Source organism: Prunus dulcis, chromosome 6, assembly GCF_902201215.1.
Source record: "Prunus dulcis chromosome 6, ALMONDv2, whole genome shotgun sequence".
Classification (NCBI taxonomy): domain Eukaryota; kingdom Viridiplantae; phylum Streptophyta; class Magnoliopsida; order Rosales; family Rosaceae; genus Prunus; species Prunus dulcis.
The window spans coordinates 4,020,318-4,037,532 of record NC_047655.1 but is presented as its reverse complement, the minus strand read 5'-3'; the positions used below and the strand labels follow the sequence as shown (position 1 = coordinate 4,037,532).

At 37.7% G+C, this 17,215-nt stretch overlaps 1 protein-coding gene across 1 annotated transcript; it reads left to right on the top strand.

The window, feature by feature from the left end:
- The first annotated feature begins 2,626 nt into the window (after positions 1-2,626).
- Positions 2,627-7,163, top strand: LOC117631537 (protein SMAX1-LIKE 7-like). Its single transcript, XM_034364763.1, has 3 exons — positions 2,627-4,162; positions 4,588-4,834; positions 5,030-7,163. The coding sequence occupies exons 1-3, from the start codon at positions 2,988-2,990 to the stop codon at positions 6,920-6,922; spliced, it is 3,315 nt and encodes a 1,104-aa protein (XP_034220654.1). The 5' UTR covers positions 2,627-2,987; the 3' UTR covers positions 6,923-7,163.
- The last annotated feature ends 10,052 nt before the right edge of the window (positions 7,164-17,215 follow it).

The window sequence follows — 17,215 nt, the reverse complement described above, 5'->3', positions numbered from 1 at the left end:
ACTATCCAACAGCAAAAGAAATGTTTGCTTCTAGGGTAGGCTTTATGTCCCTGCAAAAATGACCTTGAAATTTTCAGATGGAAACAGGCTGTAGGACCATGTGTTGTTCTTGGACTGTAAAACTGTTATTTAGTTTAACAGAAACTTCCAACCCTTGTCTATGTAAGGTTATTAACTTCTGACATGATTCGAACCCGACACGAAATTAGTGAAATCTGCGTTAAGTGCAAGTCAAATTTTTATTAACATCATTATCGAACCACTCGTTTGTTAATTATTATGATGATCCACAAACCTTGAAAATTAACATGTAATGGGTTGTACTCAATTTGAAGTGGGCCAACAATATTTGTTTGAATTTGACTTGCACTTATCTTAGACTTGGTGTGTATGAATCCGTTTCATTCAAAATTATATATATATATATATATATTCCAATATCGCATTATGGTAAATCACATCACTAACAAAAGTGATATCTACCCATACATTATGAGAGAGACATAAAATAAGTGTGTGAAGTTGTTTCATCGAAGTTTTTTATACGCTATGTGATAAATCACATCACTAGTAGAAGTGATAACTACTTGTGAGTCTAGCATATCTTAATTGTGGTTCTAAAAAGTTTTATTGCCTAATTATATAAAACTTATTCAATATGTATTTATCAAAATAATTAACAATGAAGCCATACATACATACAAAATGGAATTCACCTAATAAATTCCTAAAGGTAGTTTGCAAGTATGCGTACGCATGTGTGCTTTGGGAATCTGAAAGTAGAGTTGCACATCTTCAAAAGAGATTTTGAAAGGGAAAGTGTATACAGGCAGCACAAGCAAAAAGCAAAGTACATGGGAAAGGAAAATGAAAGGTTGAAAGAACGAAAGGACAACTTACAAATAACCAAAAAGAACACATCAAATCAAACACCTTTTGTGCCCATCTCTCTCTCTCTCTCTCTCTCTCTCTCTCTCTTGTGAGACCAGGAGAGAAGAGACAGATGGCACTGTTATAAGCTATAGCTATAGATGTAGCTTTACTTTTGACCCTCGCCATCGACAAGAATCATTGCGACAGTAATTTAAACTAACCACGCATATTATCAAGATAAAAGATTAAAATGTCTAATTATGCGTAATTGACTTGACTTACCGTCACAATGAAATCCCGAAAAATAAGTTCCTCACCTCACCAGTAACATTTAGTTTTGGTTTGGCTGCCTTTAGAACTGAGGCTAGAGGAAGTCCAGCATACGCTTGAGCAACGTGTAGTTTCTGAAATGGTTGGAAGACTTTAGAGTAGAAAACTGAAAATTTCAGAAAAAGAGAGCAAAGGCCTGCCTCGCTCGTGAGAGCATATATGGTCCAATTCCCACACAAGGCCCCCTAAAAATGGTCCAATCTAAAGTCTTCTTATCAAGTGTCAAGTTGGGGGGCAGCTTTGAGAATGACTCTGCCATTTGGTGTTGTTGGGTTCCCCCCTCAGATACTTTTGTTGATGCAGGTTGTTAATGTTTATCTAATTACTTATATACATCTTTATTATTATCTTTGTTTTTCTTAACAAAGACGATGGCATTTTATTGAGGAATAGTTGAAGAATTAGGTGAATATCTCTACACATAATGGGTATTTAGTCATCCGCCTAATTATCTACATCTTTATTATTGATGACACATCAACAAGATAATCACGATTCAACTAGTCACCAAGAAAGAATGGATAAATTTGGGTTTATTAGATAGAGAAATCGTACTTCTCTTTACTTTGAAAATATCATTATAAGGCGGTTGTTTTCCGAAAAAAGAAAAATAGCATCCCAAAAATGACAGCTGTAGAAAAACAACAACCATGAAGTATCCAAGTTTGAGATCTCTCGCCTAGTCAAGACTCATAGTCGTGAAGTAAACATATTTAGGAGCCAATGGTAATGCTATTTACGGTAAGAAAAACATCGACTGAGTAAAAGAAAACATCCCATGTGTGAGAAAATTCACATGACTCCAATTGGTCATTGACATAACAATTTTAGAAATTTAATATAAACTTTTATTAAAAAGAAAAAGATAAAAAGCTAATTTTGAAAGGGCTGAAAAGCTTGACATTGACGGCTAATATCATGCTGTTGGCCCATTTGTATTGTTGGACAGTGGACGCGGCATCTGTATGTCAAATTATCAGAAATCCCCCACCAAAACACCCAAAAAGTAGCATTTACAAATAATATTCCAAGTTTTTTTTATAAAAAATATGCGAAGATGGTATTGAACTTTGGTGTAAACGAACCAACATACTGTTCTGATCAATTGATCTAATCTAAAGTTTAACGAAAAACAAAAATAAAGAAAAGAAAGCAAATTTTTGTTAGGCTAGCCTCACTAAGAAAGATTGAACTCAAGTGTAAGAGACGAACATACCTTTACTGTGCTCCCAAATGATCCTTAGTTTAAACCTCATGTTACTCGTATGTATGAGTGTGACTTACCCTCCTCTCTCATCCCTATCTCTAAAAAAAAAACAGCAAAAAAAGTAAGGAAGGACGGACACAAAGCCATGCCAACTGGCCTGATCGAAAATTTTAAAACAACCCAAACGAAAAGTGAAGAGAGAAAAGAAGGCGAATCTATGCTATGCTCCTCACCATGTGTTTGTATTAATGCTCCAGACAAGGCCCCACCTCCTTCAAACACTCAAAAACAAACAACTCCCCTTACTGTTTGCTACAACCGCAGCATTCAGCCAACCATACAAACATGCCAACGACGCCAAAATCTCTCTCTCTCTTTCTCTCTCTTTTATACTCCTCCCTCCCTCTGATTGCATAATTTATTCACAACCTTTTCTGAATAATTTTTTATCTATATTTTATTTCTTCACTCTCAGCCCTCAAAATCGCCAAACGAAGACACGTATAAATATAGACAGAGTGGTTTTGTGTGTGAGTGTGTATACATAATTTATATAATACATATAAGCTAGCCGGCGATGCCGACGCCGGTGAGCGCAGCAAGGCAATGCTTGACGGAGGATGCGGCACGTGCTTTGGATGACGCGGTGGCGGTTGCGAGACGGAGGAGTCACGCGCAGACGACGTCACTGCACACCGTCTCGGCCCTGCTGGCGTTGCCGTCCTCGACTCTCCGTGACGCCTGCGCACGCGCACGGAGCAGCGCGTACTCTCCACGACTCCAGTTCCGAGCTCTTGAGCTCTCCGTCGGTGTCTCCTTGGATCGATTGCCGTCGTCGAAAGCTCAGGATGAGCCTCCGGTCGCGAACTCGCTCATGGCGGCGATCAAGCGGTCTCAGGCGAACCAGAGGCGGCATCCAGAGAGCTTCCACCTGCACCAGATTCACAACCAGCAGCAGACGGCGTCGCTTTTGAAGGTCGAGCTCAAGCACTTCATTTTATCAATCTTAGACGACCCAATTGTGAGTCGGGTGTTCGGTGAAGCCGGGTTTCGGAGCTGTGATATAAAGCTCGCGATTCTTCACCCGCCGGTGACTCAATCGACCCGGTTTCCTCGGACACGGTGCCCGCCCATTTTCTTGTGTAACTTAACGGATGCGGACCCGGCCCGACCTGGCTTCAGCTTCCCGTTTTCCGGGCCCGAAGACAGAGATGAGAACAATAGAAGAATCGGCGACGTGTTAGTTAGAAAGAGCGGGAAAAATCCGTTGCTAATCGGTGTTTGTGCCAGCGAAGCTCTCAAGAGCTTCACGGAGGCCGTACAGAAAGGTAAAACAGGGCTTTTGCCGGCTGAAATAACTAGTTTCAGTGTGGTTTGCATTGAGAAGGAGATTTCCGAGTTTGTTGTCGATGGCGGGAGTGAGGAGAAGATGGGTTTCAAGTTCAAGGAGGTGGGTCAAATGGCTGAGCGTTGCTCCGGAGCTGGAACAGGTATTATAGTAAACTATGGTGAATTGAAGGCTTTGGTGGGTGAGGGTGTGGTGGGTGAATCTGTGAGCTTTGTGGTGATGCAGTTGAAGAGCTTATTGGAGATTTACAGTGGGAAGTTATGGTTGATTGGTGCTGCTGCGAGTGATGAAGTGTACACGAAGCTTTTGGCTCTGTTTTCAACTATTGCGAAGGATTGGGATCTCCATCTTCTTCCCATTACTTCTTCTAAAGCTTCAATGGAAGGAATTTACTCTAAATCCAGGTGGTTATCCAACTCTAGTTTTTGTTTCTGTGCTCCTTTCCCACTTGTCTGTACAAATGCTAAATATATATATATATATATATATGTGGGTTGAAGGTTCATTTGTGTCTGAAATTGCTTGGAGTTATGCATGGATTATGGTTTTGAGTTTAATATGCAAATTAGTTGGATGTTTGTGGGGAAAAGACAAGTATTGTTTATTTCATCACTCTGGTTTTAGGTTCTGAAATTTACTTTTGAATAGATATTTTTTAATCCATATATGTATGTTATGAAGTACGTGTTATAATGTTTAAGTCGGTAGTGTTATCATTACTGGTGTATGTATCTATGGAAAGAATGTATCTTTCAAGTTATGCACTGTAGTGTCTGACTGTTTTGTGCCCGTTGGATCTCACAGTTCCATGCTCATGATATACTTACAGCTTGATGGGGTCCTTTGTTCCATTTGGAGGATTCTTTCCTGGACCGTCTGACTTTAAAAATCCATTGAGCAGCACGTATCAATCTTTTGGACGTTGTCATCAGTGCACAGAGAAGTATGAGCAAGAAGTTGCTGCTATTCGGAAATTAGGATCAACTATTTCAGCAGCTGATCAGCGCTCACATAGCTTGCCTTCTTGGTTGCAAATTCCAGAACTTGTTATTGGCAAGGGAGTGGATCTAGAAAAGGTGTGTAATCCCTTCGAAATTTAATTTTATGGCTCAAGTTGGCATAACTTTTGTGTACACAAGCATGCCTTCACGCACACATGCAGTTTAACATGCACGTTTCTTGTAACTGGTTTGGATTTTAATCTGCTAGCTGTATTTCCTCAAATAAATTGTGACAACATATGTGTAAGTGTGCTTCATTATTTAGTGCAGACCAAAGATGATCAAACAACACTGAATGCTAAAGTATCAGCACTGCAGAAAAAATGGAATGATATATGCCGACAAAATCATCACACTCAACCATTCCCTAAAGTGGATTGTTATCAAACAGGGTGTCAAGTTGCATCTGCTGGGGGCTCTCGAGCCGTTGTGGATGGGAAAGCAAATAGTGGTGAAGATTCATGTCTAAATGAAAGCCATTCTGCTATTCAACATGGCTGTAAGCCGATGAACATGCAAACGGGTTTTCTATTAAAACAGAACTTACCGATGCAAGTAATTTCTAATGCCGAGAATGCTAGTCCCCAGTCTGAACTATTGGTAAAAGATTCAAAGGGTCAGCGACTTGAATTGGGGAGCCCCTGCTGTTCTCCTTACCCTATCCACAGTGTGAATCTTCCGACTGACCGCACATCTTCTTCATCTGTCACTTCTGTGACTACGGATTTGGGATTGGGGACATTATATGCATCAACTAGTCTGGGACCAAGAAGTCCTAGACTACAAGATCATAAAGAGAATCTAGGACGCCTCTCTGGTTCCATTTCTGCTGAATTTGATGCATTAAGTGAGAATACTTCACGGCAAATAGCCCAGTCCTCTTCTTGCTCTGGATCTGATGTTGGAGGGCCGTGTGATCCAAGAGATATCAAATCACTTAGGAGAGTTCTCACAGAAAAGGTTGGCTGGCAAGATGAAGCCATATGCACTATTAGTCAAGCTGTGTCACATTGGAGATCTGGTGGTGGAAGGAATCGGGGTTCAAAACTCAGAGGTGATATATGGCTGACTTTGATTGGGCCTGATAGAGTCGGAAAGAAAAAAATTGCTTTAGCACTTGCTGAGATATTGTTTGGAACCAGGGAAAGCCTAATCTCTGTTGATCTGGGATCCCAAGATAGGGGTTACCAGTCAAATTCGATTTTCCAATGCGAAGGCTCTGATGATTACGATGTGAAGTTTAGGGGTAAGACGGTTGTTGATTATGTTGCAGGGGAGTTAAGCAGGAGACCCCATTCAGTGTTCTTCCTGGAAAATGTAGATAAGGCCGACTTTCTGGCCCAGAGTAGCTTGTTACTGGCCATTAGGACTGGCAAGTTTCGAGACTCTCATGGGAGAGAAATCAGCATTAACAACATAATCTTTGTGACAACCTCAGCTATCAAAAAGAGAAGCAAAAATCACTATATAGAGAATGAGCCCCGTAAGTTTTCTGAGGAGATTATACTTGCCGCCAAGAGATGTCAAATGCAGATACGAAATCTTGGGGATGTCAACCAAAGTAAGGGTGTGAATGTGAGGATTGCACCAAGAGAAGGAACCTCAAACCCATGCTGCGTAAATAAAAGAAAGCTGATTGACACAAATGTCTCCATTGAGCAATCCTTTGAATTACAGAAACGGTCCAACAAGGCGTTAAGGTCCTTTCTGGATTTGAATCTGCCAGTGGAGGAGATAGACGAGTGCATAGATTCTGAAGGTTTTGACAGTGATTCCACCTCTGAAAACTCAGAAGCTTGGTTGGAAGATTTCCTTGATCACGTGGATGTAAAAGTGGTCTTGAAGCCATTTGATTTTGATGCGCTTGCTGAGAAAATAGTAAAGGAAATCAATCAAGAATTCAAGAAAATCTTTGGATCCGAGGTGCAGCTGGAGATTGATTTTGGTGTCATGGTGCAAATACTTGCAGCTGGGTGGTTATCAGAAAGGAAGAAAGCACTAAAGGAGTGGGTAGAACAGGTTCTCTGTAGAAGCTTTGATGAAGCACGTCAGAAGTACCGCCTCACCGGTCATTCTGTAATGAAATTGGTTGCCGGCAAGGCCCTATCTGTCGAAGAGCAAACTCCCAGTGTTTGCCTTCCTGCTAGAATTAGTCTGAACTAATTTTTTTTGCCCACTGTGCTTTTTGTAAGTACATGCATACGGTAGCGTTTTAGCATATAGCATTTGGCTGCTTTTTTAATCAATCCTATATATTTTTTTTGGGTAAATCATTTTGTGTTGTATTGACTTATTTTGTAAGAATGTACATGTTCCCTCTTGATTTGCAAGCAGTTAGTTGTACAGCTTGTACTGTTGTATTGTCTGTTTCTTGATCTAATGTATCAGCATCAAAGTTGTTGTTGTAAATAATGGAGGTGGAGCCCACACGTTAAATGAGGGCCCACATGTTGGAAAATGTTTTCCCTACAAAAGGATGTAACTCTCATTTCTCTGGATATAGATCAATTTGATTGCAGAGAGAAAACTCATTCTGCTTCTCTCCATTTCAATTCTCTCTAATTTCTCTTTCAATTTATAACACGTTATCAGCACGAATTTCGCTTTCAATAATTCAAGCTAAATTCTATGATGAAACCCAGCCAAAGAAAACACAAACAGTTCTTGTTCATAAACTCAGCTTCTGTCTGCTCCATGTACTGGCATATCATTCATGGGCATCAGGCTTTTCCTGTGAAACAAGAAACTGAGCCTTTGCTGATACCTGGCCTTCCTCCACTTGCTCTTTCTGACTTGCCAAGTTTTCTTTCACAGCCTGCTCCTCACTCTCCCTATTTGGCTCTCATCTTGGAACAGTTTAGCAGTCTGGAGGAAAATGACTGGGTGAAGCTCAGAACCTCACAAGCACATTTACTTTATCGTAAATTTACTGTTATTTAAATGTATGGAGCAGAATTAGTGCCCATACAAGCACATTTACTTTATCGTAAATTTACTTTAAAGGGTGGTGCGGGTTTATCGTCCACGCCTTTACTGTCATTTAAATGTATGGAGCAGAATTAGTGCCCATACAAGCACGTTTATTTTACCGCACATTTAAAGTATGGTGCGGGATTAACGTCCATACAGCAATTTAATTTATGAATTTACTTTACCGCACATTTAAAGTATGGTGCGGGATTAACGTCCATACAAGTAATTTATTTAACGTCCATACAAGTAATTTATTTAACAGTAAATTTATTTTATGGATTAATTGTGCTGTATGATGAGTTTTTTTACAGTATACAGATCAGGACCAGAAGTTCCTTGATCCTCATCATACAATTACATCAGGACTTGAAGATCCTTGATGATGATATTGATATGAGAGCTGGCAGTCTCTCCGGTACTATATTTGTAAACATGTTATCGGACTTAAGGGTCCTTGATCCCTGACATGTGAATAAGGACCTGGGTTTCCTTAATGATGTAACAGTACCGTATTGGTTAAAAGTGCCGTACACATGAATAATAATTGTACTGGCAAATGTACTGCACATATGAATAGATATGTATTCATGATTGATGAATAGTACTATTCACATGAATAGTGACGTATGCATAAATATTAACCATTTTGGGTAAACCGTCACTATATACAAAAGGGAACCTGCAGTTCCTTAAACTCATGGATGAACAATTAAATGAGATGCCAGAAGTTTCTCAAAATATGGACAATTATGTAAGGACTTGAAGTCCCAAAATATGTACAGAAAATTGTAAAAATGTCCATACCATGAGAATATGTGATTTTGGCCTGAAGTTCAAAATCTAACAGTGTTGAGAACCTAAAGTTCCAACAGTTAAATGGACAACCTTTGAGGTATTATTGCAAATTGTGGTACACCACAAATTTTCTTGGCATAAGAGAATGATGAATTTAATAAAGTTCGATTTTGTTATAATCGACACCTCAAGGAAGAAATATATTTTGTGAATCCGGTTGTTAAGAATACACCGTGAAATGGATAATATCAGTATAAACTTCAAATGATGAATTGAGGCTCCCCACATATTTTGGCCGGAAGCCCATGGATCCAAATATATGAGAGATCCTAAACTTGAAGTTGTGGGTATATAGTAGTTAATGTTCTTCACTACTATATTGAGATATTATCGTAGCTTTTATTCAATTCATATTTCATGTCCATTTGAAAATGGCGAATAAATTATGAGTTTGGGTTTAACCAAGACCAAAAATTCTGGGCTCACATGCATGGAAATATGAGAGATTTGATGTGGTTATTTGAACCTATAAGGCACAAGGTTCAGACCGTCATTTTGAAAAGACGTACAAACCACATATGCAAGTTTAAGAATGTGCGCAATTATTATTATAAAAGGAAAGGAACATACAACAGATAGATTTTTACACCTGCAATGAAGGTGCAGGCCCTGTAAAATCTATAAAATTACATTATGTTCTGGAAGCCTCTGAAGGAAGAGGACGACGCCTCTTAAGCTTAGCCATGAGCCTCTCATGGTCTCCCAAAATTCTTTCATTTGAGACCTGCAGCATGTCTAGCTTTCTCAGTGTATCAGCAGAGTACGAACTCCCCAGTTTCAACAAGGAATTATTCTCTCCTTTGAGTTTCTCAACCTCTTTTTGAGACTCATGAAGCATTCTTTGAAGAGAATAATTTTCAGTTGTTAGCTTCTGAACCTCGTTTGCTCTAACACGCAAACGATCAGCCAAGTTAGAAACAGAAGCAGCACTCTGAATGCTAAAAGCCATTGAGTCCTCAATAGCCTCTTCTTCAGACCTCCCTGTCAACAACATTTCATCCATTGGAATAATGAAATTCCTAGCTACTATGACAGCAGTAGCATCATTCATCATCACAGAATCATTAACTGTGAGATGACGATTTTGGGATACAAAGGATGGGCGCCAAACTTGGGCGTCACTGGTTGTTGTGGGAGCATCATTTAAATTGAAATTATTTGGGCAGGAAGAAGAGGAAGCCATTTTAAGAAGGTTTCAAAGAAAGTCTTACAAAAACTAAAGTTTCAGAAAATGAAGGAAGTTGAGTTGAAACACAGTTGCTCCAATCAAGTTTTGCAAAGGCAATATCTATAGACGAAAATGTGGCAACTTTTCAGGATTCCAATATCTTCTCGAATCCCCACATTATCTTTTTCTTTAGCAAGAGTCCAAAACTTCACGTGGCCTCTGATAATGCCTGTCGGCACTTTCGGCATTTTCAAGTATTATTTTCGTCAAAGCCGATCTTGCTTTACAGATTTCACGGAGCTACTTTTTCAAAAGTATCCCGAGAATCTCGCAATTTTCCCATGGTTAATTTGAAAATCACCGGTTCTACCTATTCATTGTATTTGTGTATAAATGTGTTACTAACGAAATTTTCTTTGTAGAAAACATCCAGTTTTCCCATACAAAATGATGCTATATCTACTTGTTTTTCTTATCATTAAGCACTTAATATGCCTGAGAAGCAAGACTATCTCTGATCATCCATTCAGGAAGTAAGACTATCCCTGATCATGTTTCTGCAAGATCAGGGAATTGTGAAGGCGACCTTGTGCTCTAATCTCCTGAGGTCCTTCTAGACTAGGAGAATTGAGAGCTTGTTTTCTGCTCCCACCGGCTTCCTTCCTTGATTGATGAGCTGCTTGTCTGCTCCCACCAGCTTCCTTCCCTGATTGCTTACCTTATCTTGCATCAACATCACAATTTTTTTTTTTTGCATTTTTTCTCTTTTGCAGCTCTCTGTTCATAAGAGATTTTATTTCTTTAGAATGAACATCTGAAGAAAGAATCCATGAAGTGATCCTAACTCTGAGAGTTATTGACAGAGAAAAGAATTGTGATTTTGCTTTGCAGGATATAACTAGATCATCAAACACTACATTTACTGAGCCGATACGAGTTTGAATGATACTTGAGAAAAGTTTCTCCCTCCTAAGGATGTAAGCAATACTTGTGTTATTTTATGCTTATATACTTATTTGATATTTTATCTTGAAAGGTAACCAAATGGGGAGATAAGTCCATTCCAAAAGAATGGCTTGTATGTATCCATGAATTATTAATGCAAATTTTACAGATTGCAAGTTGGATACATTGATAATACACTGCACAGATTAAAGTCCCATAAGAACAGAATATGGGTATAGCATTGATCAATATGATGCACGCCTGTTGCGTAGCAAATGATGTGGATTGAAGTCCCGAAAGGACAATCCCTTGACATGTCAATATTGATATTGTGCACGCCTAATGCGTTGCAAATTGTATGGGTTAAAGTCCCAGAAATTAATTGACATGTATATATATTAACCTGTAGCATGCCTGCAGCATGACAGATATATGGTTCTAAATGTTCCAACTCCCTAAATGGAGATTATCCACGCCCTACTATAAAATAACGCTCCATTGGAGGTTATAATCCACATTCTCACATAATAAAAGCCCCATGCAGTGGCTTGGGTACCCAAAAGCAAAGAAATGCTTATAATTGATGCATGCGCATGCACATGAGAATGGTGGGATCATAAATTGATGAATGACAAATTTTGATTTTGGAGTAGCTACTCAAAACATCAATGGGCTGTGTTGATTGGAACCACGTTCAATTATTAAATGTCGACAATATCATTGGCCAAAATGGACTGAGGCAATTCCATTATAGATGAGAATGAACGTGAAAGAACAAACCCACAGTACGAACCCCAAAAGATGTTAATATTGAAAGTTATACTTGGGTGTTCGGAATAAAAGGGAATATACCTACTTTGTATGACACAATGTTTTTGGCATAAACAAGGGATGTTGGGTTTTCTCCATATTTATAGATTCAATTGTGCCCCTTTATTGCACATTTACGGAGACCAACATGTTATCTTTAAGGGTTATTAAATGTACGGAGCATATCGCCAGAAACGATTCCCTAAAGATGTATAAATAGCTGGGTTAAAGCTATATAATGTGTCATAAAGTTTAATCCCTTTAAACAAAATCCTTGAAAGGATTGAAATTGCATGAAGCAAGTCCATGAATGACATGTGCCTGAAGCACAAAATCTGTACTCAATGTTAATGTACATAAATTGCCTCAGTGAGTATATTGATTATAATGTGTTTGCAACACATTAAAACTTCTCAAGAATTCCAGAAATATTTGTCTCGACTGACAAATCGAGTATTATGCCAACAAGATTTTTGCTTATACTAAGAAAGTATTGAAGCATTTTTATGAGGATGATCCGTTGGACACTTTAAGGATTTTCCGGTAGTATATTGGACCGGACATCATATTTTTCCAGATAGAGCTCAACTCCATCACCATCATTTTGGGATGATGTGAGGCATATTTAATGCTATCTAAGCATAACACCATATACGAGTATATTTTTGAGTGAATTTACCAATAGCTCTAGTGTTATTAGATATGCGGACTCTGAAAATTCATATGATCGCTTACTGGAAACAGCTAGTCATGAAGTTTTCAGGGGGAGATATTCATCAAGGGGAGCATGGTATTCATAAAGACTTTCATACACTGTACTCTTTTTCCTTCATCAGGTTTTTATCCCACTGGGTTTTTTCCTGATAAGGTTTTAACGAGGCAGTGTCGCTCAAGATTGACTCACAGCAGCAGTGTCCACTATGACATTCAGACAGATGATCAACAGTATGGCTTCAAGATATTCTATCAAGCATCAGGGGGAGCGTGCCAATCAATAAAGACCTTTCCACACTGTACTCTTTTTCCTTCGTCCAGGTTTTTATCCCACTGGGTTTTTCCTGGCAAGGTTTTAACGAGGCAGTGTCGCACGCGTGTCAATATATACAGAATTTTATGTAATACATGGTTATGTACTCTTTTTCCCTTCGACCAGTTTTTGTCCCACTGGGTTTTACTGGCAAGGTTTTTAACGAGACATATTCCATATCATTTGTGGTCTCCAAGGGGGAGTGTTGTAAATAATGGAGGTGGAGCCCACACGTTAAATGAGGGCCCACATGTTGGAAAATGTTTTCCCTACAAAAGGATGTAACTCTCATTTCTCTGGATATAGATCAATTTGATTGCAGAGAGAAAACTCATTCTGCTTCTCTCCATTTCAATTCTCTCCAATTTCTCTTTCAATTTATAACAGTTGTTTATTTTTATGAAAATGTAAAATATAGTGATTTATCCAATTCAATTCAATCTTAGGCACCGAACACGCCCAAAATGAGCTTTGGTATGGGCCATATGCCTAAGAGAAGATTTTGCTCAAATTGCTGTAAGTTTGAAAGACCACAAGGCAAATTCCTGCTCACAGATCCCACAATTGGCAAAACTAGAACTGCATTGCTACCCGGAACAGGTTTGTTCTGTTGGGCTTCATTGAATCATTCAAACCATATTGATTGGCTCGGTAGAAACAAATGTTTTTTTATTTCTAGATTTAAATTTTTTGAAGAGGGTTGGATTGGATTGGAGGCTTGCAGGCCATAATTTGTGTCAATGGGCCTTCTTTTGCTGGTTCATGACTTAAATGGGAAAAAGAATAAATTCCCAGTGTACCTCCAAATGTTGTCAAGTTATTTGGCTTATTCAAAACAGAAAAAGGCAAACCAATAAATAAAATAAAAAAGTCCACATATTGCTGTGACACCATCCCACTAGCATCATGACAATTGTGCATTGTTTGTCATCCAACTTTCCCTTTCAAAATTATATTCCTTACTTTATGAAAAAGATAAACCAACAATCGAAATTTTGGAACAAAGTGATTGTATTTCCACTTTCTGAAAAAGCAGAACAATTTAGCTTACCTTTTTTGTATAGCTGATTTTCTTCATAAAAATCAGAAAAAAATCTCTTATGAAGCCAATTTGATCTTGTCAACATTTTTTTTATTTTTCTTTATCATCTAAAAATAAGTAATCTTGATTGTTTGATCTTTTTATGCAACTAATTAAACTTTAAAATTATGAGAATATCAGTATACTTTTCGACGCTTTATGGGAACGCAAATAATATCAAAACGTTTTATAATAAAAAATAAAAATTTAAAAAATAAAAAATATATATATATATAGGAGAAAACCAAAAACATGCACCGTCCTCTGTCTCATCAGATAATGAGAATCTACGACATTTGATACTGATAGGATGGAATGGAACTAGTGTGATCACACACAATAAAAATGTCTATTTTCCACCAAAGAAAACGACACCAAGTGATTCTGACCTGCTTTTGCTTATTACACGTCTCTAGCCCCACTTCCTCTTGTCTTACATGCAATCTTTGATGTCGTTTACACCTTGGTGGGGTCGTTTTTTATCACACCTCATTGACTTTCCAATCTGGATGGCGAGGGCTTTTCTTTGAGCTCCCATAGTCAAGTTTGGCTTTGCCTTTGGGGCACACTGGGAGCCGTTGATTGTGAACTGTGCATGAGGAAGGCCGTCCGATTGTCGTAGTGTTGAAGTTGGAAAATTTTCTTTTTTTTTATTCTATTGAAATGAAGTGCCCCAGAAGATGGACTTTTAGCTTATCCACTTGGTCATGAATTGTCTTTTTGCTCTTGTCCTAGAGCTCAAACTTCATATTCCTACTTTCTTCAATACAAAATTCAATATTTACTACCCATAACTTTAATAACCTATGACTCTTCAACGAAGAAAGTCACTTTAATAACCTATAACTCTTCAACGAGGAAAGTTACTCATGTGCGCATGTACGATCATGAAATATATATTCATAATTATGAAGTGTACATCTATTAATTGTTGATAGTTTTCAATGGACGTGCACTTGATTGTAGGACCAATACTCATTTTTTGAGTATCCCTAACAAAACTCTCTTAGTAATTGAAAATTACAATGATTGGATTTTTCTCTCTAATGAACTGCTAAACTTAAGCACTTAATTATGATAGTCCTTAGATCCGTTCTAAATCCATTCTTTTAGCAACCGAAAACTCCATTAGACTATACATAATAAGATAACATAATTTTGGATTGAATCTAATGAACTTTGATTGGAGCACTTGCTTGCTTTTTTTTTTTTTTTTTTGCGTTAAAGGTAGGAAGAGGGAGAGGAATTTAGTTACACGCACTAGTACTTAAGAATTTTGAACTTGAGACCATTGGTCTTAGATCAAACATACTTTTCTAATGGAGCACTTGTTTGCTTCGATCATGACAAATACAACTTACCCATATTTTTCTATCTTACCATGCCTTTTGACTTACCCATTATTTTTTATTTTTAAAATTTGTTTATGTGTTAAAAAAGCAAATAGATGATTCGGCCGTGTTAATAAAAATTTGATCATAACCGCATTATGCTCCCATGATCATGATTGTTGCGAGTTTGGTCATCATGATTGGATTATAGACTTATAGTTGTGCAATGAAGATCACCATTCAATGTGATCATTGTTAATACATTAATATTGAAATATTATTCAACTAATTTGATAGGGGGATAAAGCCTTCTATTTATAAAAGAGAATTTCACTAAAGAAAGGAAAGACGGAGAAAATGAAAATATGTTGCAAAAATGATGGACATGATCAAGCTTAATGGGCAATATCAAGGTATGATTAAGATCTGATGGAGCTGGTGAAGGTAATCAAAACTTAATGGAGGCAATTAGCAACTATTATATATATATTTTAGTATAAGCAATAGTCTACACTAAGGCACTGGTTGGTTCACGGAACGGATTTGAGGGAAAATCAATTCCCATGTCATTTATCAAGGGATAGGAAATGGAGATTCTTTTCCCATATTTGGTAATCTTGGGAAAGTAACCAAGAAATACCACTTTATTGGTAATCCTGGGAAAGTAACCAGGCATGAAAAATCATTGCCTTGCACATGAGAAAATAGGGGGAAAATGAAGCTCTCATCCCTCCTTAGGTTTTGTTTTTCCTCTCATAGGAAAGTTTGGGAAAATGAGCCAACATTAAATACATATTTTTCATGATCATATTGTCCTCATTAATAATTTAGAATTACAATATAGCATAAAATGCATTCTTTTTTTATTTGATTTCATACGGGTATAATTGAAAAATTAAACAAACTTTATTTTACATTCCTACACAAACCAAACATAGGAAAACAATTGATTTTCCATCCTCAAGCCTCATTTTCTATGAACCAAACGAGGCCTAAAGAGTACGAGGATTTCTCATACACACAAGACTAAAATGTCATGGGAATTCAAATTTGAGACCTCTTGTCTGCAAATCAAGAACCTTTTTTCTTTGGGCTAGATTTCGTTAACCGTAACCATTATTTTAAAATATTTTAAAATGTAATACTAAAGATACCAATTTTTTTTTTGGTTGTTTGACATCATCTATTGTGGCAGTAGTTCATTTGTTTTTTTAAATTTATCCACGCCACAACAGAATCATATCAGTTTTCTTCTCAATATTAGTATAATAGGTTAAAGTATCTACATAATACTAGTGATTTCCTCCCGGAACTTGTACCTAATCGCAACATTTCATCCGATCTGCCGTTAAATATGATGGCAAAATGGTCATTTCGTACGTTAAAAATAAATAAAAAATGAAAAATAAAATAAAATAAGGAAAACCCAAGAAAATGGTTAACCTCAAATTATCCAAGATCAATAAAAAGCTTGAGCATGACCCTTTGCAGCTTTCAGTTTAGGAAATTGAAATTTGAAGCTCCTCTCTCTCTCTCTCTCTCTCTCTGACTGAGAGAATCACGAGCATTGATGGAAAATGAGGTTTTCTTGCTCCAAGACTTTGAAACTTCAATTTATGTTTAATGGGTTTGGGGTTTGGAGGACTAGTTCATGTAGTAGTGGAAATTTAGCTAGAAAGCTTTCACCTTGGGTTGGAAAGCTCATTGAGCTTAGAGGTTTATCGCTGCCTTACAAAGAACTTAAGTTGATTTTGGGGTGGTGTGGGGGTGGATCTTGCGTGGATATGGGGCTGGGGTATGGGTCTGAGTTGGAGAGAGAGAGAGAGAGAGAGAGATCTGAGGGTGGTGGAGATGGAAGGGGAAGGAGGGGAGGGAGGAGACGGAAGGGGGAGGAGGAGATAGATAATAGGGGGAGGGTGGGGGAGATGGAATGGGAAGGAGGGGAAAGGGAAGATGAGGAAGGGAAAAGAGGACTGGGTTCTTCAGGTTGGGGGATGGGGGTTTAGCTGTAGGTTTACTCTTTTTCTTTAATTTTTTTCAATAAAATAATTTAATAGAAAATTATATGAAATGTTGAGAATTTAAACAGGGAAATTGGCCAAAAAAAGAAGAAGTTCATATTCTTAATTTTCTAAATATATATATATATATATATATATGAGGCAAATAAAAAATTAAGTACAAGTTCAGGGGGGTAAATCACTAATATACTCTACTACTTTTAATTGCAATTTTTTCCTTAAAAAATGCGTAAATAAAAATTTAA